Source organism: Coloeus monedula (assembly GCF_965178545.1).
Source record: "Coloeus monedula genome assembly, chromosome: 15".
In the NCBI taxonomy this organism is placed as follows: Eukaryota; Metazoa; Chordata; class Aves; order Passeriformes; family Corvidae; genus Coloeus; species Coloeus monedula.
Window position 1 is genome coordinate 6,981,574 of NC_138795.1, and position 27,501 is coordinate 7,009,074.

At 52.9% G+C, this 27,501-nt stretch overlaps 1 protein-coding gene across 2 annotated transcripts in view; it reads left to right on the forward strand.

The window, feature by feature from the left end:
• Positions 1–27,501, forward strand: part of FLT4 (fms related receptor tyrosine kinase 4) — a 57,792-nt gene that overhangs the window by 2,141 nt on the left and 28,150 nt on the right. For both annotated transcript variants that reach the window (XM_082291213.1, XM_082291214.1), the window contains exons 2-3: positions 19,317–19,413; positions 25,174–25,445. In XM_082291213.1, coding sequence (XP_082147339.1) covers positions 19,317–19,413; positions 25,174–25,445 — 369 coding nt within the window. The remainder of the gene's footprint in view (positions 1–19,316; positions 19,414–25,173; positions 25,446–27,501) is intronic.

Sequence of the window (27,501 nt, forward strand, 5' to 3'; positions counted from 1 at the left end):
GTAAGGTAAAGGGGCCGTGCTTGCGTAGGACCTGAGCCGACTGAGTTGGCTGCCGCTGCCTGCTCCCCTCTCGGATCACTCAGAATTCCCGGCCGGGCGCTCGGACAGCCCCGTGCTGACCGTGCCAGCAGCAACAGTTGCCTGTGCAGCTGGGATTTGAAGCAGTTGCTTTATTGCAAGTAATAAACATGGGCCGGTTCAGCAACACCCTTTCATTCAACAGCCCTGACTGCACAGCAAACCCCACCAGGCTCAACCCCACAGCGGTGATCCAGGGCCTCCAAGGGGAGTGGATGTTTGGAGGCACGCAGCCCGTGGTCCCTGGGGGCTGCCAGGGAGGGGACAGCCACAGCTCCTGTGCCCTGCTGTCTGCTTAAGGATGATTTCGGATGAGTGGGCTGCAACTACCGCCCTGGGATTTGGCTTGGGCACGCGAGCCCGCAGCTCACTGCCTGCACAAACATCCACCAGGGCGTCGCTGAGCTCAAGTTGACGTCTGGTCAGAGGGACACTCCCCCAGCAGCACAATGTCCCCAGCCGGTGCAGGCAGAGTGGACGGGGCTTCCTCCAGTGTGTCCCATTCCGCTCTGCTGCCTCTCTCCCACGGGCTTGCTCCACGCAGGATCGCTGTCCCCAGGGTTTCTCTTGGCCCCGCGTTGTTGCGGTGTTTTCCGGGGCAGGCGTGGGAAGGGCAGGTGCTCCCGGCCAGCCAGGAGGGAACAGGCTGTTCCCGGCATCCCGAGGCAGTTCCTGGAGAAAGAAGGGGAGAGCGGGATCCCACGGGAACGGCATCAGGAGGGGACCGTGGCCAGGGAGCAGTTTCTCCAACGGCACAGGGGTCATCCGCCACACTCAGGATGTTGCCTTGCAGAGCAGGAGAGGGCTCTAGGTGGGTCCCCAGGTCTGTCCAGCTCTCAGCAGCTTCGGCGAGCAAGGTGAGCTCTGGGGATAGCACCCAACTCACCCACCTCCTTCTCAGCCACTCCAGCCGGCACAGCAGAGGCGACTTTGCATTCAGCCTGCGGGACTGAAACAGCCCCAAAACAATGGTGCAAGGCAGGGGACTCCTCACTTCCAGTTGCGGGGGCTGTGTATTTAAACCAGTGGTGGGGGGGGGAAGCTGCAATAAGCTGGGGGCAATGGGGAGGTCCTGTAGGTGCAGGGAGAAGCAGAAAGCCCTGTGATGGCCGGACCCCGCAGGCTCCACTGCCCGTGGAAGGTGGGGAGCCAGCAGTGCTGGTGGTTTCCGTGTGAGGAATGACTAAAGCCGCAGAGCTCTTCCGCTGGGAAAGACGGGCCGGGGCGTTGTGACTGAGGGCTGCAAAATCACGGCTCGCCCGAAGAAGGCAGTTCCTGGTGGATTCCCGTGTTGGGAGCGTGGCGGGAGGCTGGTGGCTTGTTGCACGCTGCCGAGCAGCAGTGGAGATCACCTTCACGGGGCGCTGTGGGTGTGAGATGTTTGCCGGGGTCCACGGGCAGTTGCGTATGGAAAAACACATGCGTTTGCAAGGAGAAAATCCACGGGTGGTTAGTTCAATCTGAAAGCCCCCTTTCCCACCCTAGACTGTGAGGCAGAGGTGCCCAGTGCCACGTTTCGCCTTGACTTGCCCCAGCTACCCCTACAGCTCCTGCAAATTTCCTGCTGGGTGAGGAGCAGCAGCCAGGTACACGTCCCACTCCTGCGGGGTGCTGTGGGGGGATCGTGACCTCCTGGTGTGTGCCAGGGTCTGTCAGAGAGACCAGAGCTGAGCCTTGCCCTGGGCCAGAGCTGGAAGTATCTTTTGTCCTTCATTAGGAAAAGAAATACTGCTGCAGCTGCACTGGCATCTAGTGACTGGTTAAATGAATTCCAGGGGTTTTATTGCCCCTGGCTATCCCAGACCTTTGTTTCTTGTTTCACGTTGTTAAAAGAGGGGGTTAGCCAGGTCCCAGGGGGGCCTTTTCTCTTTGGTCAGAACAGTTCTGATGTTGTCGGCACAGCATTATTGCCCATCTGCGGTGCCTCATTGTTAAGGCAGAATGGTGGAAGCGGAGGTGGCCTGTGGTCAAGTCGGCAAGGAGCCCTCGAGCCCAGTGTGGCTGCTCTTTTTGTGGAGCAAATCGCTCCATCTCTAGGTGCAAGTTCAGCAGAAGGAGGGTGAAAACCTGGCCCTGCAGCAGCCGGTGCTGAAACTCCCACTAAGTTTTATAAGCTGAGGCTATTAAGTGGGGAGTCTTGGAGTCTCTCCTGGAGTCGTTTCCCTGCTGAGGTAGCAGAAACAGGTTTCAGCCAGTGACTTGTATTTCACCTTACAACTTCTCCCACGAGTGAATTGTTTTTCTTGCTGTGTTTCTACCCCCTCCTTCCAGGGTGAGGATCCCTCATGCAGCCTTTGCAGCCAAACCTGGAGGTGCTGTGGGACGGACGTCATGTGCTAATGAGGGAGGATTGGTTTAATGGGTCAGGAAAAGACTCTAACTGGGCAAACAGGGATGATGGGGGAAGGAAAGCATAAGTGCTGTGGTCTCCCATTTTCTGAGCACATAATAACCGGACAGCTGCTGCTCCCCTGCTCAGGTTCTATGCAGTGAAAGGCAGCAGCACCCCAGGGCTGTTCACAGGAAGGACCATGAGAAAGGGATGGGTAGATTGCAGGCTGTCCTGGTGCCTGTTACTGATGGGCAGAGCCCTGGAGTGAGGAGAGAAAAAAAGGAGATGAAATTTTACCTGTCTGCAGCAGCAAGCCCAGGGCTGGTTACAACTCCTGGCAGAGCCTGGAAAACCCCAGTTCTTTTTCAGAGGAATTTGTGAAAGCATAAGCTCAACTCTGCTCCTGGTGTAGGTGCATGCAAAGAGGGAAGCGATGGAGCAGCTCACTGATGTTTTTGGGACCCGTCGTCTCCATGTGAGGTGTAGCTGCCCACCCACATGCAGGTCTGGAGGGGTTAAGCCTTCTCCTGGCTGTGGCTCCACTTGGCTGGGCAAATGCCAGCCAGTGCACCAAGTCTGCCCGCCTTAGTCTGCAGTGACAGTGACACAGTGCCCAGGCACCATCCCAACACGGCCACACCACCCTGCATGGCGAGACCACCTGCCCAGCAGGCTCAGGGGCCAGGGCATCCCCCAGGGAAGGGTTAAGCTAAGAGGAGCAGTGCCGATGCCAGGCTGGGTGTCCAGGTTCTCCCTTGGTGGAGGTCAGTGGTGGTTCATGGGAAAGGAAAAATTGGCAGCTGGGCCGGATGTCCCTGCATTTCCCCTCTTCCTGCAGCCGCCTGAACGATGTTCCTTATTTAGCTTTCCTGACGGACAGGAGGAATCTGATGGCGGAAACTGTCACTGCCTGATAACAGTTCAGGGACCCCTTTATGATGGGCGGCACGGCAGGGAACAGGGCAGCGCTGCCCTGGCTGGGAGGGGACAGCCAGGGCTGCCCTTTGCTCCGGGTTCCCGGGGATGGCTGCGGGTAGAGCACTCACAACCTTTCCCTTTACACTGCTCCGTGTACAAAGCCCCTCAGTGCTACTTAAAAAACTCTCAAGACCAAGAAGTGATGGTGTGTGTCTATACATCTGTAATATTGGCTTTTTTTCCCTCTTTTTGGTGAAGCATCTGGGCTGGTGGAAAGGGCCGTGGATGGGCAGAGAGGAGGCATGGAGCAAAGCCACACTGCCAAGGTCTGAGACCAGGTGAGGCTTTGTACTCACTGGCAATGAGGATGTGAAGGGCAGCCAGGGCTGGGATGCTCCAGCAGGAGCTGGGGGTGATGACCAGTGCCACGAGTTGAGCACACACATCAGTACTGGGAGCAGCTCCCATACAAGACTGTGCTGCCCAAGCTGATAAACACAACAAAGGAGATGTTCCTCCATGTTTTATTGTACTCAGTTTCTCTCCATGGAACATGGCATCTTCTTAGTGCCTGAGCCATTCTCTCATATGTGCCCATGGTGACCAGCCTCAAAACCACAAAAAGTCCTGAAACACAGCTTGTATGTCAATGTACCCATTGATTTTTGTCTTGCATCTGTGGGGGCCACCAGGCTGCTGCCATACCAGTAACAGCATCGTTTCCATGGCAATTAATGTACTTTAAAAGGGCAGAATGTACAGCGAGATTGTATTTATACAAGAGCAAGCCCGAGGCAAAGCAGCTCTTGCCACTGGACAGGGCACTGTACCCTCAGTCTGTGGAATGCCCAGGTTGGCATTGCTGTGTTCTGGATTGGGATGCAGGACATAGTGAGCTGGCTCAGCCAGGCTGGGTGGCACAGGGCTCCCACAGACCTGTATAAAGGCTGTGGCACAGCCTTATACCTTGAGACCACCATTCCTCTGCTGCTCAGAGTTCCGTGTTCCCTGGGGTACTTCAAAGTGCGCCTCTGTTTCAGTCTTAGCTGAGGAATGTTAAAAATCTCACTGCAAGATGTAAAACCTCAGCAGGAACTCACAGGGGTTGTGTCAATTGTCTCTGAGCCATCCAGTGTCTGACCAGGTCACCCACATGAACATCCATAAGTTGCAGGACTGAGGTTTAGGCCATCAAACCATGGTGGTACCTCAGGACCAGATGCTTCTGACTTCAGCTGAGTTCAAATCCCTTTTGCATTTGCTTTCTGTCATCAAGCAGCATAGGCAGGGAGGCTGGTGCAAAGGGAATTGCTCTATCTGTGTTGTCTCTATGTGTCCATGTGTGTTCCTGTACTGCTCTGCCTGTGTCACAGGTGTGTGCAAGGCTGGTGGACATGGGAAGGAAGCAGGAGTCCTGCTCCAAACCCCAGTGCACGTTTCACATGGCCATGCTGAGGATGAGGTACCCATGGGGAATGATAGGGATTTGCATCCTCCTGGCTATTTTGAGGGAGAAAAAGCAACAAAATTCACATTGCAAGTTATTGGTTTAAAGCTATACGTGTTTCTTATGGTGTCACTTTCTAGCATGTGTCACTGCAGTGAGATGAGTTAACTTCCTGCTGTACTTTCCTGGGCAGGAGTCATCTCACCCATTCCTTCACAGAGAAGTTTGGTGTAGAGCCCAAGGCATTTGCTCTGTGCTCAGCAGGGGGGAGAAAGGCTTTTTTGGAGATGCTCCAACCTGTCCCCAAGGAGGTGTTGAAGGAATTGGGGAGGTGATGGCTGAGCCAGCTCCCAGCCTGCACGGCGTCTGCATGCATCCATGTTCTGAAGGCTGGCTCTGTGCCTCTGCCAGGTTGTATTTAACCCCACAATTTCCCCCTCTTCCTCACTGGCCTCCCCTGCTCCCTCCACAGCTTGCAGCTGCATGAGGGGACTGGCATGATCTGGCTGAGGGTAAAATTAAAGAGCAACATCAACCAAAACAACTGACAGCCCCAGCCTCAGGAGACGAGGCCAGGAGGAGGCTGGGAGGTAGTGGGATCATGTGGAGTGAGCAGTAGACAAAGGAAGGAAGTTTTTATTACTGGGCCAAATCCTGAACTCCTTCAGTTGTATTTAGGCCAATGTCTCAGTGACTTCAGTGGAGATTGGTCTGAGTAAGGAGAGAAGGAAGAGCTTCAGAATCTGGCCCCTGAGTAATTGTGTCACGTGGGAAGTTTATAAAGAATTTGCAAGCTCACGGTGGCTTTGCTGAGCAGCTGGTGGGAGCCAGTGCCCCTGGCAGCCAGGCCTCCCCCTGGGTCACTGTCCCCTTCCTCTCTGGGTCCTTCCCCATCCTGCAGCGGGTTCTCCATTCCTGCTGCTGGCAGGGTGAATTGGCGCTTGGCAGGCCTTGCAGGGCACAGCAAGGTGCCCTGAGCTGGGCAGTGGCTCCTCAGGTTTATGAAGGTCTGTCTGCACCTTCACGAGACCCCGGAGACCCATGGAGGGTTTTGGGGTCCTCCATCATCCTTCTGAGTTACAGAGGCACTTGGGCTCTCCATGTAGCAGGGAAATCTGTAAAAGGTTTACTGGTTTTATTTATTCTTCAAAAAAAGCACAGGGCTGTGTAGCAGAGACTGGAAATTCCTCCACTAATTTCCAAAATTGATTGGAGGCAGCACGTGCAGACAAATTTGTGTGCTGAGAGTGAGGTTCAGCTCCAGGCTTAGCTCTCCATCTGTGACTTGTTTTTTCCATTTCTGAAGTACTGGTGTCCACTGAGATGGATGTCACCTAAAAAAAATAAATACTGACATAAGTGTGGGTCAAGTCAGTAGTTTCCATGAATGACAGTAAATCCCGACATTTACAGAGGCAGGAAGGTTGGGTATGAGTGGTGGTTTATACTCAGATTTGGAAACTGCCTGCTCAGAGAGATGGCAGCGAGCGAAATCGCACCCAGCAGAGGTGATGGCATCCAGTGCCCACAGAAATCCATCACTCACACCCTGCATCATCCCAGCCAGAGCAGAGTGCCCAGAGGGGCGTAACTGGGTCTGAGTGGCCATCAGTCCCTTCCCCACACTGCAGCCCCTGGCCCTCAGGAAGCAAAGGGCAGAGGTTTAACAGCGTGTCTCAGAGCGTGGCAGCCAGCTGCAGAGTGGGATGCTCCCAGGGGAGATGCACACATCCACACCAAGGAGATCGCTCACCACTGGGCAGGCAGTGCATGGTCCTTGTGCTGGGATAAAGCATGGGGGAGGAAACCGCCTTGCCTCCAAAAGGAGTTACCTGGCAATGCCTTGTAAAGCAATTTAGTTAACAGAGTGTGCATCTGGGCCTGATGCCTCCTCACGGGGTTTGCTGGCTGTTGCCAAACTGTCAGACTTGGCAGATCCTGGGCTGTAAGTGCTGGCTCTGGCAGTACTGCTGATGCTGGGATGGGATCAGGGCATATCCTGGTCTTTCATCTCCACTCTGTGCCATGACATCCCAGTGTGCAAGCGAAGGGGAGTTGCAGCATACCCCGTAGAGCCCTATTCTGGACAGGCAGGCTCGGACCCAGGATGTGTCCCCTTGGGTGACAGTGTTGAAGTGGGATTTTCCCCACCATGTTTGCTTACTCCTGTGCTACGAGGACTAACAGAGGCACCACTGTTAGTGCTGCACTGGGTATAGCATGGTGTCCATCCATCTGAGGATGGAGTTTGATGTTCCTCAAAGCCCCTGTGTTGTAGGGACGCAGGAACCTTTCCAATGACATGGGTCACACCAGGACTGTGTTCAGCCCAAGATGCAATCCCTGCTGCCAAGGTGCCTGCCTCGCCCAATGTTGCCCCTCCACGACGTTCAGCATGTCACAATATTTATGGCTGTTCCTCACCCTTGGCTGCTTAGACAAATAAAGCTTGATGCAGCCTAAGGCAGTTAATCCCTGGCTCTCCAGCCTCCCAGCAATAACAAGGTCTGGGTGGCATTTGAAAGAATGCACTGGGAGAGAGGGGGAGTGCTGGGATCTATTTTTTATATGGAGGGGGAAATCCAAGCCTGCCTTCATTGAAGATAAGCGATGTGGCTGGGCTGAGCTCTGGCTCAGAGGTTTTAGTGGTGATAGAAGGCAGGAGACTCCTCACAGTGTTGGCCCCATGGTAACCTTTGCCAAAAGAAAAACACTTCTTAATACAATAGTGATTTAAAAAAAAAAAAAAAAGAAAAATAAACAGGACCCCACATGAACTTAGGAAACCTGTTCTGGCATAAAGAGAGATGTGTATGATGAAATGAACCTGAACGGCACTTGGAAGGACTCTGGCCTCCAGACCCACATTTCTGGGAGTGGGAAAGGGCCAGTGTCTGTCCCTGACCCCTTGGTCCAGTATGGTGCCAAAACACCCCCACTCCAAAACGGCTCCTCCTGCATTTGTGAACCAAGCAAACGTGTCTTCCCTTCATCCACACCTTGAATTCCCATGGGGCTGGAGAGGCCATCCCCAACCTTGCCCCAGGGCTCTGAGCATCAAGTACCTACCTGTAGTGACCAAACAGGGAGAGCTGAGGAAGTGGCATGCTGTTTCTTCAGCACGGTTTCCCTGTTGGTGCTTGTGCTCCTTGGCTGGAAGTCATTAGCATGTGTAAACGCTTCCTTCCCATTGCGTCCGCTTGCGTGCTCTTCCCACTGCGCTGCGTGGCAAGGGAAGCACCTTGGAGCAGGAAAACAACAGCCAGCCTCTGCGCATTAACAGAGAGTAACTGCGTGTTTATGGAACTTGGTCACTCTGTTGTAAGCTATTTTTAAAAAGCAGAAGAAGGAGGTTTAGCTTATTGGCCTTCAAACAGCACCAGAGTCCGATACTGCCATTTAGGCTGGGCGTTTCATTGTAGGAATTGTGCTATGTTATACAAAGTGTGACATTTCCAACTCAGCCTTTCTTGGAAGGGAATTAAATTAGTTTCATAGCTGCACGAGGGGTGTTATGTGGAGGCGGAGAGAGAAATTTGTGCAGATGTTAAACAGCCAGCTAAACTCAAGTGACGCGAATGCCCCAATACACTTTGGCTCTCAGAGATGATGATTATTATCTCCTGCTGCAGCGGGTCCTGGCTTGTGGTCACAGCTCTGTGCCAAGAGAAACTGAGAGCCTGTGCATCTGTAACTTGCCATCAATGCCCTGGACAGCCCCACAGGGCCAGATTTCCTTCCGATGCCCTGAATCTCTGCGTCTTCAAGTCTCTTTGCCCAGCAGGGAGCAGATGGGATCACTGACCCAGGGCTGAGGTGCAGCCCAACAAAGCCCCATGTCGGGGGAAAGCTTTGCTGTGCTCTTTAGAGCCCGTCCCTCCTGGGGTTTCTGCAGAGAACAGAGTAAGATTTCATTAACCACATCAGGGAAGGCTCTGAGTTTGTTTTCAGAAATGGCAGAAAGCCAAGCTGAGCTGTGCAGTGGAGGGATGAAATTTCTTATCTCCTACGTGCTGTAGGTGCATTTACCCCAGGGATCCCACCTCCAGTCCTGCTTGCGCAGAGGGCTCTTAGATCTGCAGCGAGCGCTCAGAACTTCTCTGTCAGCCCTCACTGCTTGTGTCTGACCTCATACCTGAGCCTTCCTTCCTCTGCCGCTACCTCTGATGACTAATTCTCCTTTGAAGAGTGTGTGCCTGTGATCTTCCTGGCTCTCCTTGTGCCCACCCCGCCCGGGGTCGTGCCGACACTCGTGTGTGCACGTGCAGGTGTGCACGGAGAGGCTGCGCAGGGAGGAGGGCTCGTGCTCCCCAGGCAGAAGCTCTATGACCCTGACCACTCTTCCCTTTGCTTTATTATTATTATTTTTAGATTATACTCATTGCTTGAAGCCCCCTCTTTGATAATCAGGAAGTTTAAATTCCTCCTGCGTTTTGCTTGTGCTTCCTACTTTCTGCACTCATCCACATCTAATGTAGCTTTTTCATGTTGCATTGACTCTGGGCTAAATTAATTTTCGTTGTTACCTGTTACCTTTAATTAGAAGGAATAAGGATTCCTCCTTTCTTGCACCAGTATACATTTTTCCAAGCCAAAGCAGCCCAGGTTTTGCTGCCCTACCCTCTGTGGCTCAGGCAGGGATGGAGGTACATGGAAGCTGCATGACAGACTTCCAGGGAGCCTGGAGCAGATGGGGAGTTGAATGCAGGTTTTCCAAGGCCAAGATAATCATCTAATTGCAAAACTATTTTTTCCCCACTTACCCTGTTTATCAATCAGCTTCTCTTGCACTCCACAGCTGGAGATCAACTTGAGGGTGTGTTGAGCTGCAGAGAACAGGCACTGCCAGCTCCAGGGCAGCTGTTTGGTTTGAGAGCTCTGAGCTGATTTCAGTTCACAGCTAAGTAGCAAACATCTGGATGCAGACTCCAGGCACATGAAGATGGAGGAGCAGGTCTTTTCCACTTGGTACACTGCCTCCCAGCCCAGCTGCAGGGCTTGCAGGCCCCTGAAAAAGCCCAGCACAGTCAGTTTGGCACAGCAGGCTGGGCAGGAGGCAGGCAGGGCACCCCAGGCTTTGCTCACATGGGGGAAACCTGCCCTGAGTGGCGTACAGGGTTTTTTTCAGTGTCCTGCTCAATCTGTCCATAAGCCAACAGTCTTGGGAAGAGTTAAACTTCAAAGGCCGGCAATTAAGCCCACACACATCAAGGAAAAAGCAAACCTGTGACTTGGTTTTTTCTTTCCAAATGTTGCTGCCCTTTTCTCTCCATGCTCAGTGCCGACCCTCGGGCTCTGTCTGACTTCCCGGTCAGCTGCCTCTGCCTCCTCATCTCCCAGTGAGAGTTGGATGCTGAGGCCTCCCATAGCTTGAACCCCATCCTCCCCCAACAGCACACCTGCAGTTTGCTTCAGCAGGAATTCACCTGAGCTTCTGGAAATGGCTCATGATGGAGCTGTAGTTGATAATACTGAATCTGAGGGTCTCTCTCTGCTGTTTCTCAAGGCTTTTCCCTTCCTCTGTGTTCATACAGCAAAGTCCAGGTGCTGTGGGTGGAAGCCTCTGCCCAGGTGCTGGAACTGGTCTTGGCTTTGCCAAGCCTCAGCATGGGCAGTTGGAGCTCTGGGAAAGGGGACAATGTCTTGGCATGGACAGAGGGATCCTGGATGTACCCACTCTGTTACGGCAGTGGGTGTTTTAGAGACTCCTGGACCTGGATGTCTCACCTGGATCACTGTGTATAACAGCTGCTAGTGACTTGTCTTCCGGGAGCTTATCTCTCTTTGGGAATCTCCCTGTGGGTATCCCACAGTGGAAAAATCCACAATTTAGCTGAGTTGCATGAAGAGATACTTGCTCATCTGCCTCATAACTCCATCAGGTACAGCGTAAGAAGCAGTGGATTGTAATTTCATTCCATCATTTCCTTTTAATCACTAATGGGCTGCCATTTCTCCTCAGTGGCCAAAGATGTGTTCGCAGGGTTCCATGGGTTTGAACCCACTGCTGCCAGAGGTACCTCAGCCCAGCAAAGCCCCTGGGGTTACACCTGGATTGTCACGGGGTGGAATTAACCTCTGAATCCTGCAATGGTCAGGCAGCTCCTGAGCAATCCCAAATAGGTGAACTGGAGGGAGAAGACACTTGCCCAGAGATCCCGGGGCCCACGGGGGGATGCCCCTGGTCCATCCTGGCCATCCATTCGTGCTGGTAATGCCTTATGCCAAGTAGTGGACTTGGACCAACACTCATTTCACAAAAGCTGCGGACCATCCTTTGCATCCCTTCAAGTCAGAGATGTAATAAACGGTGTTAATTGCTGTTATCAGCCCCCTAAAGCCATCTGATCCCTCTGCTCCTTCTACACCATGTTAATCACATCCTGCTGGGGCAGAGAATGTGAGCAGGGCAAGATTTTGAAAGAAGTAAATTAAAACAGGAAGAGAAGCAACCTGACAGTCCTTAAGATGAGGGAGGATAATTTTAATTGAGTTTTGCAAGGGTTTAGCCGTGCAGTTAATAGGGGCCACTGGAAGAGGGGTGGTTATGTATGCTAAGCAGGGCAGCTTGCCCAGGGCTCCTGCAGAGCCACGGCAGTGGCAGAGTAGAGCTGCCACAGGAATTTGGGTAGGTTTGAGGATTTCTGCCCCTTAGGGAGTGAATCCTGTGGACAGAATAGGTCCTATTCCTGTCTGAAAGCGTTGGGCTCCCCCTCCCCTCCCTGCGCATCCCGCTGAGCCGGAGCTGCCCTCTGAAATGTCAGGGAGAGGAAGCAATCCTTGGCTTGTTAGTTTCTACAAGGAAATAAAACACACAGATGGCTCGAGCATCCTCTATCTCAAAGGCAGGAAAAGGATTCTCCGGGCAGGAGCAGGCAGCCAACAAACGCGGAGCGATCCAGGGAATGGGGGACCAAACAAAGCAGCGTCTGGCCAGCCCTGGCCCGCAGCAGAAAGGGTGGGCCGGCGGCCACCGAGGGGAAACCGGCCCTCTGATGTGCCGGAGCATCCCTCGCTGGAGCGAGGGCAGCAAACAGGCGCTCCCCTGGGGCCCGGGGAGGCTGCTGACAGCAGAGATCCTGGAGGAGGTCTGCAGGGTGGCCCCGGCTGACCCGCTGCCCCCGGCCGGACATGTGGCTACCTGACACAGGCTAACTTTGGCTCAGGACGGAGCCTCTCGGGGAGGATGGAGTAGGGAGCGAGAGCGGGGGGGCACGGGCAGGGAGAGGAAAGACGGCAGGAGACAGAAATGCAAACACGGCCTGACAGCCGTGGGGCAGGGGGAGGGGAGGAGGAAAAAGCAGGGTAAACCTGGCAGGATGGAGCAGGAAACGGGGCTGGAGCGAGCAGGGCGATGGTGAGATAGTGCTTCCTGCCGAGGGAGAACGGCAGACAGATAAACACTCCCAGACAGGCGCTCGCTGACCCCTCTTCGGGATGCTTTGGGATGACGTGGTGTCAGGTCTCTGGGGCAGAGCAGAGTCCCAAAAACAGGTGAGAGCATGGTCAGGCACTGGGTGTAGCCGTGCTTCGCTGCCCAGGACAGCTGGCTCGGAAATACCCTGATATAAATCCCTGCCTGAAGGCACCAAGGGACGAGGACTGTAGGATACATGGGTAACTTTGCTCCACAGGACAGCCCATCTCTCTTGAAAGTGGCTCTGTTTCTCTTCCCTGATGGACTCCCAGCTTGGAAGTCGAGAAGCTGAAGGAGCCCAAAGAGCTTGTGCCTTTTTTTACCTCATTACCCATTAGTGCAGGTGGTTATAAGCTGCCAGAAAAGAACCAGTTAAAGTTTATCAGCCATGAGAGGCTAAAGAGACCTGTTGGGGTGCATGCACTGAGGCCAAGCAGCTTTTTAGATTGAGGCCTGTCTGGCCAGAGCCACAGGGGCTGGCTGTGCAGCTGTGGAGTGCCAGGGGCTGGGGAAGCAGGGAGGAAAGCCCAGCCTCAGGGTGCTGCTGCTCTGACTGTGGCTTCTGCTTGTGTTGTGACCGTGCTGCTGTTGTGTAATGTGCTGCTTATGTCCCTGCCCAGCCCATCCCACTCCCCACCTGGCTGCCAGGCAGGGGGGTGCTTTGGTTGAGGTCTCCCCTGGTTGCAAGTGCTGAGCTGGAGGAGAGCCCTGTTTCTTCAGTCCCCAAATGCCCTGTCTGTTTGGACACATGTCCTTCCTCCTCACCTGGCATTGCTGCAGACCCAGGATGCTTAAGGCATCTCTGAGTCTGGTGCCAAGAAAAAAGCATTTCCACCCACTCTGGTGGTCCTCTGGTGGCCCCTTCCTCAGCCCTCCTGTTGGTTCCTGCTCAGGGGGCTCCTGCCTTCACACACCAACTTGCCCACAGGTGTTTTGGGGCAAAGATGATGTCTCATACTTCTGGTGGTGGACAGGAAGGATCAGACATCCAATAGTGATGGTCACCTCTGTGTTTGTATTGACTGAGTTTCTATAATTATTTTTCCTTTCTGTCCCCTGAGAAAGGACATGTGTTCTAGTTGAAGCAAAGGAACATCTCATGCTTTGGGGACGTCCTCACAAATTGGTGAGGATACAAATCTGCCACAATTTGATTTGGTGTCGTTTCAGCGCTTTGAGGTGCACGAATGAAAATTTATAGACCAAAGGATCAGTGCCTTGCCACTGGCACTGCCCACCATGAGAAGGAGAAAGGTGCTGCCCCAGGCCTGAGCGAGCTCCTGGTGTGTGGGTTCAGTTGTGTGGCTGGGACTGCAATGCTGCTCTAGCACAATACCAAGATTAGAGGGGCTCATCCTGCACTGAGAAGCACAGCCCCCCCGTTTAACCCTTCAGAGGCGGATCTGAACTGAGGGTCAACCCTAAGTTATGGAACAGGGAACATCTTCCATGAACCCATAAAACAAGGGGTCTGCTCTGTTTGTCCTTGTGCACATGCATAGTTTGGGGGTGATTTTCAGTTTTCTATCATTATAATTTTTCATTTGTTCATTGCTTGCTCGTTAGCCTGTTTCCATCTCTGTTTTCCTCCCAGCTTCACTGTGGGCATGGGTGGCTGTCACCCTGCCCTTCAGTTGTGTGGCAGTCCTTGGGCACAGGCTGCTAGGCAGAATCTGCTCCATTTTGGTGTCAGCTCCCACCATGGTTTGGGGCTTTCTCTGCCCGCTGTGAAGCTGGAGAGAAGACACCTGGTGTTTCATCCCTACATCGGCTGGAGCCTGACGTTTATTTCTCAGCCTCATGTGATATCTCACCTCTCTGCAAAACAAGCCTTCCTCCCTGCTGGAGAGCATCGGGAGGAGGAAGAGGAGGAGCTGACAGCCCTACTTCAAATTTCCCCTGCTGCTCTGCCAGCTGCCTGCTCCTCGTGTGATGTGACACTCACGCTTTGCTGCTCCAACCCACAGTTGGATGCTTGCCCCGTGCATGAGAACGAGTTGCTCCATGGGGGAACTTCAGCCCTGTAGGTGGGAATTTGGCCTGGCTCTGCCTCCAGCACGTGGACTTTCCACATGTCTGTGGGCAACCACGGGTCCTCCAGCACGAGGGCAGTGAGTTATACCAGCACAGGCAGGTGGGGAATTGTGACTGGAGCAGGGGGAAAAATGGCATCTGAGGTGCTGGAGTTAGTTCCTGTGGGGCACATGCAGTTTCACCAGCAAATGCTGCTAATTCGGACAAATCCAGCCTGGAAAGCAGGAGGAGAAGTCTGCAGAAAGAGCAGAGCAAAGCTTCTCCCTCTGCCCCAGTGCTAGCTACTGCTGCTCTTTTGCAGAGTCCCTGTTGGCCAGCGAGGTACCAGAATTTTACTGTTGGCCATCTGGGAGCAGAGCTTTGCTCACAGAGTAACTGGTGCAAACAAAATTTTCCTTTTTAGAAAGTGTCCAAATCTTGAGTTCCTGCCTTGCTTTGTTGGACAGATGCTCATTGACTAGGAATTTTTATCTGAAAACAGCGAAGTAGAGATTGGGCGATAGGGTCAGGGGAGCTCTGCTGGGGGAAAGGACACTCTTTTTTCCCTTGCGGCCTATATTTTGTCCCAGTACTGCACTGGGGTGGGCAGGCTGAGCTGGGTACGCAAGGTGCAGGGAGACAGGCCTCACCTGGACCAGCTTTGCTTTGTGCATGTTACCTTGTAGCTCTTGTCACAGAACCTCAAGGTGTGGTGGCAGGAGCGTGAGCTGGCCCGGTTAGCTGGGGACATGCGACGTCTGTGGGCAGAGCGATCCAGCCCAGCGCTGGGGAAGGAAGTCAGGGAGAAGGACAGAGTGTGAACAAAATCCCTCTCCGGAAAGGCGCCCCGTTAATCAGTCAGCAGGGCCGACTCAGCAGAGAGAGAGGGAAGGGGAAGCAGAGAGGGGCTGAGGTGGTGTGTGGGGGCTTGGGGGAGGATCCGGTGCAGGGCTTCCTGTGAGTGGAAGCAGGCGGAGAGCAGTGTTGTGCCATACTGTACCATACCGTGTTATACCTGCACCTTGTCCCACACACAGCCTTTGCTCTGTTCCCAAAGCCATAGCATGCTGTGGCAGTGCTGGCTCTGGCACTGATGCTGCTCTGCAGGGATTCAGCAGCTGCAGCCGTCGCAAGGCAAAACCAGGCCCCGTGTGAGGCTTTCCCATAACATGCCCAAGGGCGGAGAGATGAGATCAGGCTGCAGGATGCCCTGGGGTGGCTAGCACTTTCCAGGGTGAGTGTGGCTTCCCCACAAGGCAGGGAGAGCCCTGGATGCAGGATGCAACTGAGAGCAGCACTGGTGTCAGGGTGCAGAAAGAGGTAGAGGGGCCTGAAAATGAAGCAGCTGCCAGTGATAAGGAGAAGGCCCTCAGTGCAGCCTGGCCCCTTCCAGAGCCACGCGCTGCAAGATCAAGGCAAGGAAAACTGCTGGGAAACGTGCTTCTCTGGAAATAGACAAGGTGTGAGTGGCTGTGGGATCCTGCTTCCTCTCGCCGCATCCCATCAATCCCCCTCTGTTTATTTTAATATCCTGCTGCCAACTTGCTTGAAAAAAGCTGCAACCATCTTGAAAAAACAAAGCCAGAGCTGCCGCATGCCTTTTTAATTACATTAATGCTCTCCCTGTGCAAGGGCACAACTGGATGTGCGGGAGAAAGCGGGCTCTGCTTGGAGGGCTGAGGAGATAAAGCATCACAGGGGTTGGAGGTGGGGAAGGAGGGACTCAGAGGAGAGGAGACACTCCATGCTCTGGAGACATCTCCCTCGCACCCTGGGATTTGCCAGAGACACAAACCATCTGTGTGTCGGTTAGCAGAGATTTAATGGCCAAACCCAGCACCAAGTTCAGTGCTGGGGAGAGTGAAACGCAAGAGAGAGCCATGACAGGGCACATGCTCCCGCAGGGAGGGAAAGGGCAAGGCCAGCAATGGGGTGGATCCATCTGGCAAGCACAGAGTGATAGAGAATTTTTGCAGGGAAAGCCAATGGCTTTGAAGATGATTTTGCAGGCTGGGAATGGCTCTGTGCATCCCTTTGCCTGTCCTGGATGCCGTGTGTGGCTCTGGGCATGGGCATTGGCATCCCAAGATGCCAGGCTTAGTGTGGGGCATCAGCATGAGTAGTGGGTCCCCAGCGTGAGCCACTGCAGGGAGTCCCCAAAGTTCCCAGCAGTCTGGGGCCGGTGAAGAGGCTGGATGGCCAGAAGATCTGGCCCAGCAGTGCTGCCAGCAGCAGGAGTGTCCCCAGCCCCGCGCCGCGGTGCTTTCGGAGTGAGCAGTGGTTCCTTTCCTGTTGTACTCACGGAGGGCCATAGACAGGATGCATCTGCAGGAATCCCACAGCCCCAACCTGCACAGATCGTACTTTTCCTTTCTTCCCCTCCACCCCCTGGTGTTGTTTGCTAACAGGTCACCAGGCAGCACGTGAAGGGAGGCAGGGGGTTATTTCTGCTGCTGTCCTGCTCCCCCCAGCCCCAGTGGTGGAGCACAGCATTAGCCAAGAGACTTCTGCCACCTTGGCACTTACTTAGTGGTTCAAGCAGAGGGACCACGCCAGTTTTAAGACCTAATTGAGTGCCTGTTGCAGCCAGCAATGGACCTGGCTCTGCCAGGGTTTTGGGGATCACCTTTCTGCTCACTGCCCCAGATCACCCACAGCATGAGAGGTTTTGCTGTCCCCAGCCAGCCCCATGCAAGCCATTATCTTCTGCATTTTGGGCTGAGCACTGTGGGGGTGGCAGGCTCCCCCAGCTGCTCCCTGGGGCAACGGACAGACAAACTGTGGCCATCTGGAGAGCAGTGTTTGCACTGGGATAAGTGTGTCCGGCATTAATAGGAAACGCAGCTTAGCAGACAGATTCCTCCCCCCGCCTCCTTTTTTAATAAACCTTGTTACATTTTGAAGGGATTTTACAAAAAATGCGGTCATTTATTTTCACAGCCCCAGGGCACATTTTTTCTGTGTGACATCTGACGTCCCCTCCGTCGGGGAAGGGGAGGTTGGAGGCACAAGGGGGGGTGTCCTCCATGGGGGCCGAGCGCCACACAGCCCCAGGGACCACAGTGACACCGACCCGTGTGTTGAGTGACAAGTGATGGCTGCTGTTGTTGCTGTTGTTGCTGTTGTTGTTGAGGGAGAGGCGTCTGTAAGACAGGCCGTGGCAGCGGGACACGCACGCAGGCGGAGGTGGGCCAGGACAGCCCCTGGGCTGACACTGCTTCATGTGGGCAAGTGGAGGGGAGGCGGGAGATGGTGGGGGGGTGGGGGAGATGGCTGTCACCCTGCTGTTGCCATGGGGGCAGCCATGGGGACACCACCTCAGAGCCGTGCGCAGGCGGGAAGGAAGTGGAGAACAATTGGGGAGAACAAGGCCGGCAGCCCGGGCCTGGCAGTGCTGGCGGTGCCGCTCCGCACGTCCCTCAGTGCCGCGTCCTCCTCAGCAGCCTCTCCCGGTGGCGGTGGGCCCTGGGCACTGTGCCTTCTCCACCAGCCTGGATCCCCATGCCACCCCTGTGTCTGAGAAGCTGGTGGCCATTTGTTGTCTCCTGGGTTAGGGTTCCCCATAGAGAAACATTTCTAGAATCTCTGGATAATTAAAGTTGGAAAAGACTTCTAAGATCATCAAGTCCAACCATTAACCCAGCACCACCGTGTTCACCACTAAATCATGTCCCCAGGTGCCATATCCACATGTCTTCTGAACACTTCCAGGAATGGTGGCTCTACCACTACCCTGGGAAGCCTGTTCCAATGCCTGACCACCTTTCCAGTGTAGAAATTTTTTCTAATATCCAATGTTAACCTCTCCTGGTGCAACCTAAGACCATTTCCTCTTGTTCTGAGGCTCTCATGGCTCTACCACAGCACTTCTGAGACCTGTAGTCCTAAGGTCCCAGTTTTGGAAGAGAGGTGTCACAGCTGCTTGTGAAACGTGTGAAAACACCACATCCTTGAGACCTCTCCTGACAGATCTCTCTGATACCTGGCTTTGAATGGTACGAGGGAAGGAAACAGACATACACAGAACACAGTTGCAAAAATACTCGTGTTTTTGTAGAAAGTCAAGCTAGCAGCATATTTTTGCATTCTTTTCTTCCTTAGCATTTAGCACCTACCTGACTCACAGCCTCACATTCCATAACGTTTTTTCTCCTCTCTATTTCTGGTTAGTTTGCTTGTTTTTGCAGTCAACGAGATTTCTTTTGAATTATCTCACATCTCCAGAAGCTGGAGTTTTAAGATAAAGATCATGAAGTAATGACAGTCAGCAACATTGTGCTGATGAAAAACAACAGTAGTCTCTGGGGGTAACCGGTACTTCGAGATGTTTTGTCCATGAGGAGCTCACTTAGGGTGCGTGTCTGGCATGCCAGAGGTGCAAACACACAGAAAGTGGGACTCTCTCTGAAAAAAACTGGAAGAAAAGCATGATAATGTTTAACTGCCTGTCCTTGAGCCTGGATAACTTCACTCCTGGAATGCCTGTCCAGCGGTGCAGGGAAGGGGGCTGCTGCGATCCACAAAGGATTGGTCCTGTTCAGGTGACTGTACCTGAGAGTGTGCCACAGGAGAAGGGCATTCTTTGAATGCCTCCTGGCTCTGGAGAGCATCTCTGTACAAACACAATTGTGGTTTTTGGGAATCCCTGATTTGTCCCGCTGATTACAGAAAGCTACATGTGTATGGAAAAATCTCCTGCCAGACTCCCTCTGGTTAGCAGAGGGGATTATTTCAGAGCCCTAGTCCAAGCAAGCTCAGTATCATTCACCTGGTAAGGAATGGCCACAGTTGAATTCCCCAATTTCTGGTCTTCCATTCTTTTTCTGGCCCTCATCTGTGCTAGGCTGTCTATCGGAGCCCAGGGGCTGTCTGGCCCTGGCTTAAGAGCTGAAGATCTGCTCAATGGAGCCAGGAGGGCAAACCTCTGCAGGCAAACCTCTTGTGTCCCTCTGAGCCAGCATTAACTACCTTGTAGGAGCAGACCCCAAGAAGATGTTCCCTGAAGCCATTGCCCCTCTCTGGGCTCGTGGTACCAGGATAGCTGCTGCCCGTAGCACTGGGCCCAGGCTGATGGATGTCTGCATCATCCCTTCTCTCCTGTGTCTCCACAGATCTGGTGAGCAGCTATTCTATGACCCCTCCTACTCTGAGCATCACTGAGGAGGAGCACGTCATCAACGCCAAGGACACACTGACCATCACCTGCAGGTAGGCACCAGCAAGTGTGGCTCTGTCTAGACTACTCTTACCTGGTGAGTGTTGGAGGACCAGGCAAGGAGAGCCCACCAGGGACACCTTGGCAAAATTAGCATGTCTGACTAGAAATCTTCCACATCCCCCAAGTGTGAATTCATCTAATTAATTGAAAAAGAAGCCAAAGACATCTCAGAGGATTCAGTGATAACCTCTGCTGTAGTCTTTCAGAGAAGAAGAAAGATAGAGAAACATTTTGTGTGATTTGATAGCTTTTTTGTAAGCTCTTCAGGGAAACTGGTCTTCCTGACTCTCCCTGTCTTTCTCTGACGTTGCTTATTCTCACCTCATTGGGGCCACTAGGATTGAAGTTCTGGTTTCTAAATCTGGTGGGGCATTTGGGAGACACAGAAATATCCATGGGAGAAGGCAAGGCTGCCCTTAGTGGTGGCTATGAGAGGCTTCAGCTTTTCTAGGAAGATGGGATTTAATGCTCTCCCTTTATATATGTGGGTGAAAAGAAGCCCCAGCCAGGGCCAGGTGAATAACTGTGAGAGGAGCTGGACAATCTCTGGTTGCTTTGGACACTGTGGCTCTGAAAAGGTGGTGTGCCTGAACTGATTTATCCACGCTGGGACACTCAGCTGTGCATGTTTTTTGGACTGCCTCCTGTCTCAGAAAGTAAAAAAAAAAAAAAACCATAAACAAGTGGGAGAATTGCCCAAGGTCAATTTTCCTGGAGTTTCCCTTCAGCAGCTGAAAACAGACCCATGCTTGGGATCTGAATGCTGGGTCTAATGGGGATCTAAATTCAGTGTGGGCCTCAATTGGGTGTTTCTCAGTGTTATATATAACCACAGAGCAATTACTGCAAACACTTGGCTGGCATTGTGTTCATGTCTTGTCACAAACATATTTAACTTTTCCTGGAACAGATGGCATTGCTTTTCCTTTGTGAATCAGTTCATAGCCAAGGGAGAAGGACAGAGGAAAGGTTGTTGATGTTAATTACTGAACTGATTTCACTTGGTCTGGGAAGCTGAGTGGTTGTGGGCTTGTTTTCATCCGGTGACTTGAAGAGCCATGACGTGTGCTGAGATGTAGGAAAAGTGTGAATTGGAGGACTGTCCATGGCTGTCCGTGGGGGACTGTGGTCAGCCGTAGAGCTACTGTGGGACATAGAGGAACAGAAGGGAGTTTGGGGATTCCAGTGCTCTGCCATGGTACTTTTCTCCACAGAGGGATGTGGGAACTGACACTCCCTGTTAAAACCTTGGAAGAGGGGAGACTCAGTGAGGTTATTCTGAATGAGCTTAGAATCAGGGCAGACCCTTCCTCAGGGGGGGCCCAGCAAGGGACACAGAAAGCAGTTTCAAGACTGTTGTCTATAGATTGAGCCAAGGCGAAAGGACATACTGAAGTTGGAGGTGTGGTAAAAGAAAGTGTCTTCTGCAGCCGTGAAAGACTGAACTGGACAGCCAAAGAGCACAGGGCCCTCTGCAAACAGCACTAAAACCCACGTACCCTCTGCCCGTATTACTCTTTGGCTGCTCCCTGCTTCTGCATCCCGGTGTCCCAGATGTGCTCCATGGGGCTGTGCAATGTCCTTCACACCATCTGCAGGTAGATAAATCTCAGTATCTCCTGCATGGCCCAGAGGGTTCCCATTTTCCTTCTGAGCTCTCAGTCCTATGTTTGTCTGTCTTGAGGAGAGGACTTTGACTGTGGGACACTGTTACTTCATTTGAATCTTTCCTGGTCCCTGGATCTCTACACCCAGCTGCTTCTCCAACCTCTTCTCTGGGCCATGGCCCACCCTGGGAAGACCTGGCTAGTGTTAATGGGAGCTGAAGGGAAAAACATGCAGACCACCAAGAGAACAGGCAAAGGAGAGAGTGGTGGGGCAGGGTAGGGCAGAAACAAATACAAAATCAAATCCAGAATCCAGGGATTTCCTGCTGAACATCATGTTGGAGGTGACTTCAGTTTGACCCTGGTCTTCCCTTGAGAGCAATGTCCTCTGGCTGCTCTTTGAGCTGCCCTGGAGCCAGGAGTATGGGCCTGCTTGAAGCAGTGCTTCGGCAGAAAGACGAGCTCAAAACCCCTCTGTGAGACTCCCTGGAGACCTTTCAAGCTTCACCCACCAAGTGTGAGAGTCCTGCAGCCAACTGTGCTCTCAGGCTCCCTCGCAGCAGCCTGGATCTCAAACATCCACAGCTCTGCAGCCCTGCTCCTGCTCCACAGCCCACCAAGCCTCATCGGTGATTAGAGTCCATGCCAGGCCATGGGATAAGCAATGCCTCTGGAGCTGGGCATGCTTAACAGATACCCAAAGGCACAACACACACACAAGGAGCCACCAGATGCTGGGGCTCTGCTTTTGCAAATGGCATCATATACAGTCATGTTCCCTTGTCACCCAGCACAAGGCACCCTTGAGAGGCCCAGACAGAGCAGGGCACCAGTGCAGGAACATTCTCCAAAATAGAGATTGTGCCAGGGCTGGCTGAGAGTCCCAGGGATGTTTTGATCCAAGCATGTGGCAGAACAGGGGGAAGGGGATGATGCCCAAATGGACAGTGCAGCTTTTATTAGCTCCTATCTCGAGAAGGAAGGGAAGAATATTGTGAATCTCTTCTTTCATGCCCTTGGCAGCCTGCAGAGGGGGAAAGCAGAGAGCTTTTGCTGTTCCAGCTCGTGAGCATTGGAGCAAACCCCACAGGAGCCAGCTGCACAACAGCAGAAACCTCTGCAGGGATCAACTTTGTCCTGGCTATCCCATCCCATCCCATCCCATCCCATCCCATCCCATCCCATCCCATCCCATCCCATCCCATCCCATCCCATCCCATCCCATCCTGCAGGTGCCAGGCACACAGGTGGGGAGCAAAGCAAGAAAAAGAAGGGCAAGGATGCCCTTTGCTGCCCAGTGACCTGTTAACAGAGCTGACTCGCAGATGTGCAAACCCGTCTGTGGCAGAGAGGAAATATTTGACCCCAGGGCCCTCTTGGCTCTCGTGGAGGAAATGAGCACTGTGACAGGGCTGAAGGAGCCTGAGGATAATGCAAAGCCCCACAACCACTGCTCCAGAGCGGTGTCCGGGAACACACAACACCTGCTGCTCTCTCCTACAGGTGTGTGGCTGGTGTGAACATCCTCTATGGTGCTGGGGGCAATTTGGTTTGTCCCAGCTAAGCCACAAAGCCACAACCAGCCTTGCCCATCATACCACGCATGGGAGTTTCAAAGACGATTGAAGACGAGGGGTGCCAACATCTCCCTTGAAGAGCATCTATGCTGAAAAGATTGAGGAAAACAGCTGTGAAGAAGCCTACAGTGGATTTTTTTCCAGCTGGCATCAGCAGGCTCCATCACCAAGAGGCACATTATCACCGAGCTGAAAGAAAACAACTTGGGAATAAATCTTGTAAGGTGACAGATAGGAGAGAGGGAACCATCCAGAACTGCTGCTTGGACTCTTCCCCAAATGCAGAGGGTAGATTCAGATCCATGTGAGCCTGGCCTGCCCTCATTCCTGCCTCTTTGTGGTCCTCTTAACACACCAGTGACACTTATTTGGACTCACAGTAATGCCCACACCTTCTGTGTCCCCACCAAGTCTATGGACATTGAAAGGAAATGAAAGCACAGAATGAAAGGAATGCCTGGGTTGAGCTGCCCACGGGCTGGTCGGCACATCTGTGCACTCTGGCCCATCCATGTTTATATAAATACGTGTCACTCAGCTACTGCAGGCCTTGATGGTTAATGAAACAAGTGGATCTGATAATGTGTGAAAGTCCCAGTAGGTAAACAAACAGAAAGCAGAAACGCTGGAGACCTTTACAATTACCCTGCTCCAAGTGGAGTGCCAAAAATGCCTAGTCTGAAGCTCTCAGCTCTGGGTGGAGAGTGGGGATGAGCCCATGGTCTGCACCAGTGCAGTGGGACTGTGGACACAGCAACAACAGCCATGGCAGAGGCCACCAGGTGTTCCTGGTTTAGTGATCAGTTTTACTATTATTTTCCCTGTGCATGAATAGGAAGGGAAAAGCTCAAAATTCAGTTCTTATTTTTATTGAAGAGTTCTTGAGACTGGTACTTGGGAGAAGCTTGCCTGTGCTTCAAGGACACAAGCTGCCAGAGCTGTACTTACCGTTCTGCCTCAGGCACTGATAGCATTTTTAGTGGAAGCAGAAGTTTGAGTGGGGTAAGAGGGGCTGTGTGGCTGTCCCCAAGGACTCATCACTGCCTCCAGAGCCCTTGTGCCTGGTGACAGGGGAAGAGTGCAGCACACTCTCTCCAAACTCATCTGCAGCGAGCTGGAAGAGAGCAAAGTTTGCAGGAAGATAAATCAGCTGCTGAAGACAAACACAAAGGGGCAGGTCTTTCCCCCATGCTTGGGCAGAAATCCTGTCCTCATTGCGTCTGAGCCATTGTGCCCTCCAATGGCACCTTATCTCACTTCCTCCTCGCTGTCTCTTGTTGTCTGGTGATGGTCACAGCCTGCCTGTGCTTAAAAGCATCTGCCCACAGAGCTGCCCTGGCAGAGCCCTGGCAGAGGAGCTGCATGTGCCAACACATCTATTCCCAGCTTGCATAATAAATGAACCCAGTTTCCCCTCATAGAGCCAATGGTGCTGACAAAAGGCCATTTTTACCCCACAGCTGTCTCTTATGACGGCTTCTTTTTTCCCATTTCTTTTTTTTTTGCACGTACTTAAGTGACTTTCAGCTATATTGGCAAACTTTCAAGTGGGGACTAGGCCTTCCTCTGAAAGGGGCTCTGATTTCACAGAAGGAAACTTCCAGCATGGAATAAAAGCTTGTTTTGTTTGTAGTAAACAAGTGCAGTTATAACAAGCTACGGTGGCACGTGTGTGCACATGCAAGCTCCTGCTCTGGAGATCCTCAGCTATATATAAATACACACATGCACGTTCTCTCTGGGGGTTTCTTGAGTTCCTGGACTTTTCTGTCTGTCTTTGGGCTGCTGGTGTACAGGCTTTGGGGTCATGCCATCAGAGAGGTGTTTGCAGCTCAGTGTCTCTGCAGAGGTGGGAAGGGGCAGCAGCCCCAGGCCCACTGGGGTTTTGAGGGGCTGCAGGGTGCTGTGCAGAGCAAGGGAACCCCCTCCCACAGCAACAGGGAAGGAAACAGCTGGCAGCTGGCCAGAAGGCAGTCAGCTGAGCCTCCCCTTGTTTTCCCCTTGCTGTCTTTTATCCCTGACTCCCTCCTGCTTTTCTCTTTCTCACCTTCTTTCCAGTCTGCTCTCCTTCCCCCATTCTTCTTCCCACTCCATTCATCATACAATGAGCCCCAGCCAGCAGCTACACTGAGCCAAGGGAAATCATCACATCCATGTGTTTCCCTAATAGCTCTGGACCCTTTTAATAATGAGAGGGAATAGAAAATAAATGGAACCTTTCCTTCAGGGCCCTGTGTGTTTCCCTGTCATGGCATTCATACCAGTAGGACAGTGTCATGGGACAGAGGGGCCTGCTTGTGAGCGGGCTGATATCTTACAGCTTAGCATGGCCAGAGAGGTGGCCTGGGGAAGGGGATGAGCCTTTGCTTGCCCAGCACTTAGGGAATCTGGTTGCCTTGTGCCTGTTTTTTCCTTTGGAGGATTGCCATTCCTCTGTGCCTCAGCCCGAGACCGGTGGCTGGCTGGGCCATGTGCAGGTGTGCACAGAGTCACACCGAGCAATGAAGCCACCACCATGTTCACCATGCTCAGCCCAAAGCTAACACTGCTTTTCGCCCATGTCTAGAGGCCAGCACCCTCTGGAGTGGTCGTGGCCAGGGGGCAAGGTGGATCCTGCTGGGAAGGAGGAGACCGAGTTGGTGGCCTCAGCAGCCCCCAGCAGCGGCCAGGCAATCCAAGAAGAAGACTGCGAGGGGACCGGCACGAAGCCGTACTGCAAAGTGCTGGTGCTGACGGAGGCACAGGCGAACCACACAGGTTACTACCGGTGCTACTACAAGTACATTGATGCCAAAATCGAGGGCACCACAGCAGTCAGCACCTACGTGTTTGTGAGAGGTAAGAGCTGTCGGTGGTGTGCACCTGCAAGGCTGGGAGTGTGGGGCAGCCAATGCACCAACACAGTATCTGAAAGATTAAACATCTCCGTGTGCCTCCCAGGGCAGAACGCGGCTGCTGCAGCCTCGGGGAGGGGGCCAAGGGCTGGTTCCCTGGAAGTGCAGGGGACCAATATCCGTCCATGGCAGCAGCGCCTGGGATTCAATTATGTCCCATCCTGGGGGCATTGCTCCAGCCGGGTTGGAATGCAGGAATTCAAGGAGTGAGAGCCTGGCCTCAGAGACACTCCACCACTAAAAAAAGCACAGGAGTTCTCTTCTGGGCAGCTGGGGGCTCCTTGAGATGCTGGTGGCCAGGGGTGGTAGTGTTTCATAAAGCTGAGACGGAGAGGATAAGTGGTACGAACACTCCATGTGCAGCCTCCACCTGTTCCCAGACCTGCTGGCCTGAGCTGCTTCACAGTGACAGATCCAGATGCTCCTCTCCACACTGTGCAGGGGCTGCCCATGCAAGCGGGGTTGTATTTTGGCAGAGGAGGGATGTTACCAGGCTTGGGGCTGGAACCTCAGCTTAGGGAGTGGCTGCGGGGTCAGTACTCAGCGTCTCTGTGTCCCAGGGGTTCCTCCTCTGCCATCTCTCCCACTGCTCACAGCAGGCTCCAGCAAGATAAATGAACTCTGTCCCCTGGAAACAGTTGGCTGAGCTATTTCTCTTTCCACCCCCATTTATTAGTTGGTGCAGTTGTCATGAGCCAGGCAGATCATGACATATAATGCATTTTTCAGAAGTCCCAGGGCAAAGCCAATTTTGCCTCTGCAACTATGCAGAGAAAAATGCAGGGGCAAATCAGAGAAGCTGGGCAGCTGTTGGAGAGGAATTGCAGTCTGTTTGGGCAATTGCTTCCTCTTTCCATGGGCTATGCTGCCCACCCTAAAACAGGACAGAGCCTGCCTGGATTTCAGACATCTGTGAGTTGGACAGTGGTGTTCAGACACTCTAGAGGGTTGTATCAGGATGGAGACAGAGAGCTTCTTAGATATGCTGAAAATCAATACAACCCCAAAAACTTACGTGCAGGGAGTGCTTTTGCAAGAACTGATTTTCTTTGTGATCCAGCAAATGCCACTTTGCCCCTTGATCCACCTTCTCTCACCTCCAGCTTCTCTGCAGCTCAGGAGCGGCTCTCCTGTTTACCAGAGAGTGCACATGGTGCTGCTTAGGGGCAATAAATCCCACGCTGTCAGGGCCCGTGGGACTCACAGTGCCTGTGGACGGCGTGTGTGCACCAGATCCTGCCAACACCTCGCAGCACTGCTGTGCACATGGCTACACAGCACACCTTCATGCTCAGTCCAATCAGGCTGTCCCCTCTTATGGTTATCAAGCATCTAGGAAACCTCAGAATCTGCCTTTCCAGACAGGACAGGCTTTCAGGCAGGAGAAGGGACATGTCAGGAAAACCCAGGCATATGGTAACCACAGCCATTGCAGAACGTTCAGATAAAGCCTGTTCTTGCTCAACTGGGCTGCAACATGAGACTGTCCCTGGAGAGCTTGGAAGGGCTGATGTAAGTGTTGGGGATGTTCGGAGACGGGATGATCAGACCACAGGTTTATCCATCAAGCCCATTTCTCATGTTGAGAGCTTGGTGAAATTGCCAGGAACAAAATATCTGTACTTGCCTGGAAAAATAGGTTCTTCTGTATTTTACCTGCAGCTCAGTTCTTAAATGAACTCTCCATGCATGTGTCTCCTTCCCATGTGTCTGGTTAGGTGTGTATTTTATTACAACTAGAGATAGCACTGTAGACACAGAATGCCTCATCAGAGTAGGATAGGCTATGTACAGCCCACATCTCATAAAGCTTAGCATATATTAATGACGAAGATGCTAAATTATTCCCATCCGACCCATTAAGGCAGTCTTAAGGAAATTTGTGATGTTGTCAGAGAGGGGAGTTAATGCATGAATCACAAGCTCACTGGCAGCAAAACTAGCCCAGTAAATCAGTCAGTTCTTGGCTGCCATCTGAGCTTGAAGGGGACTTTGTGGTC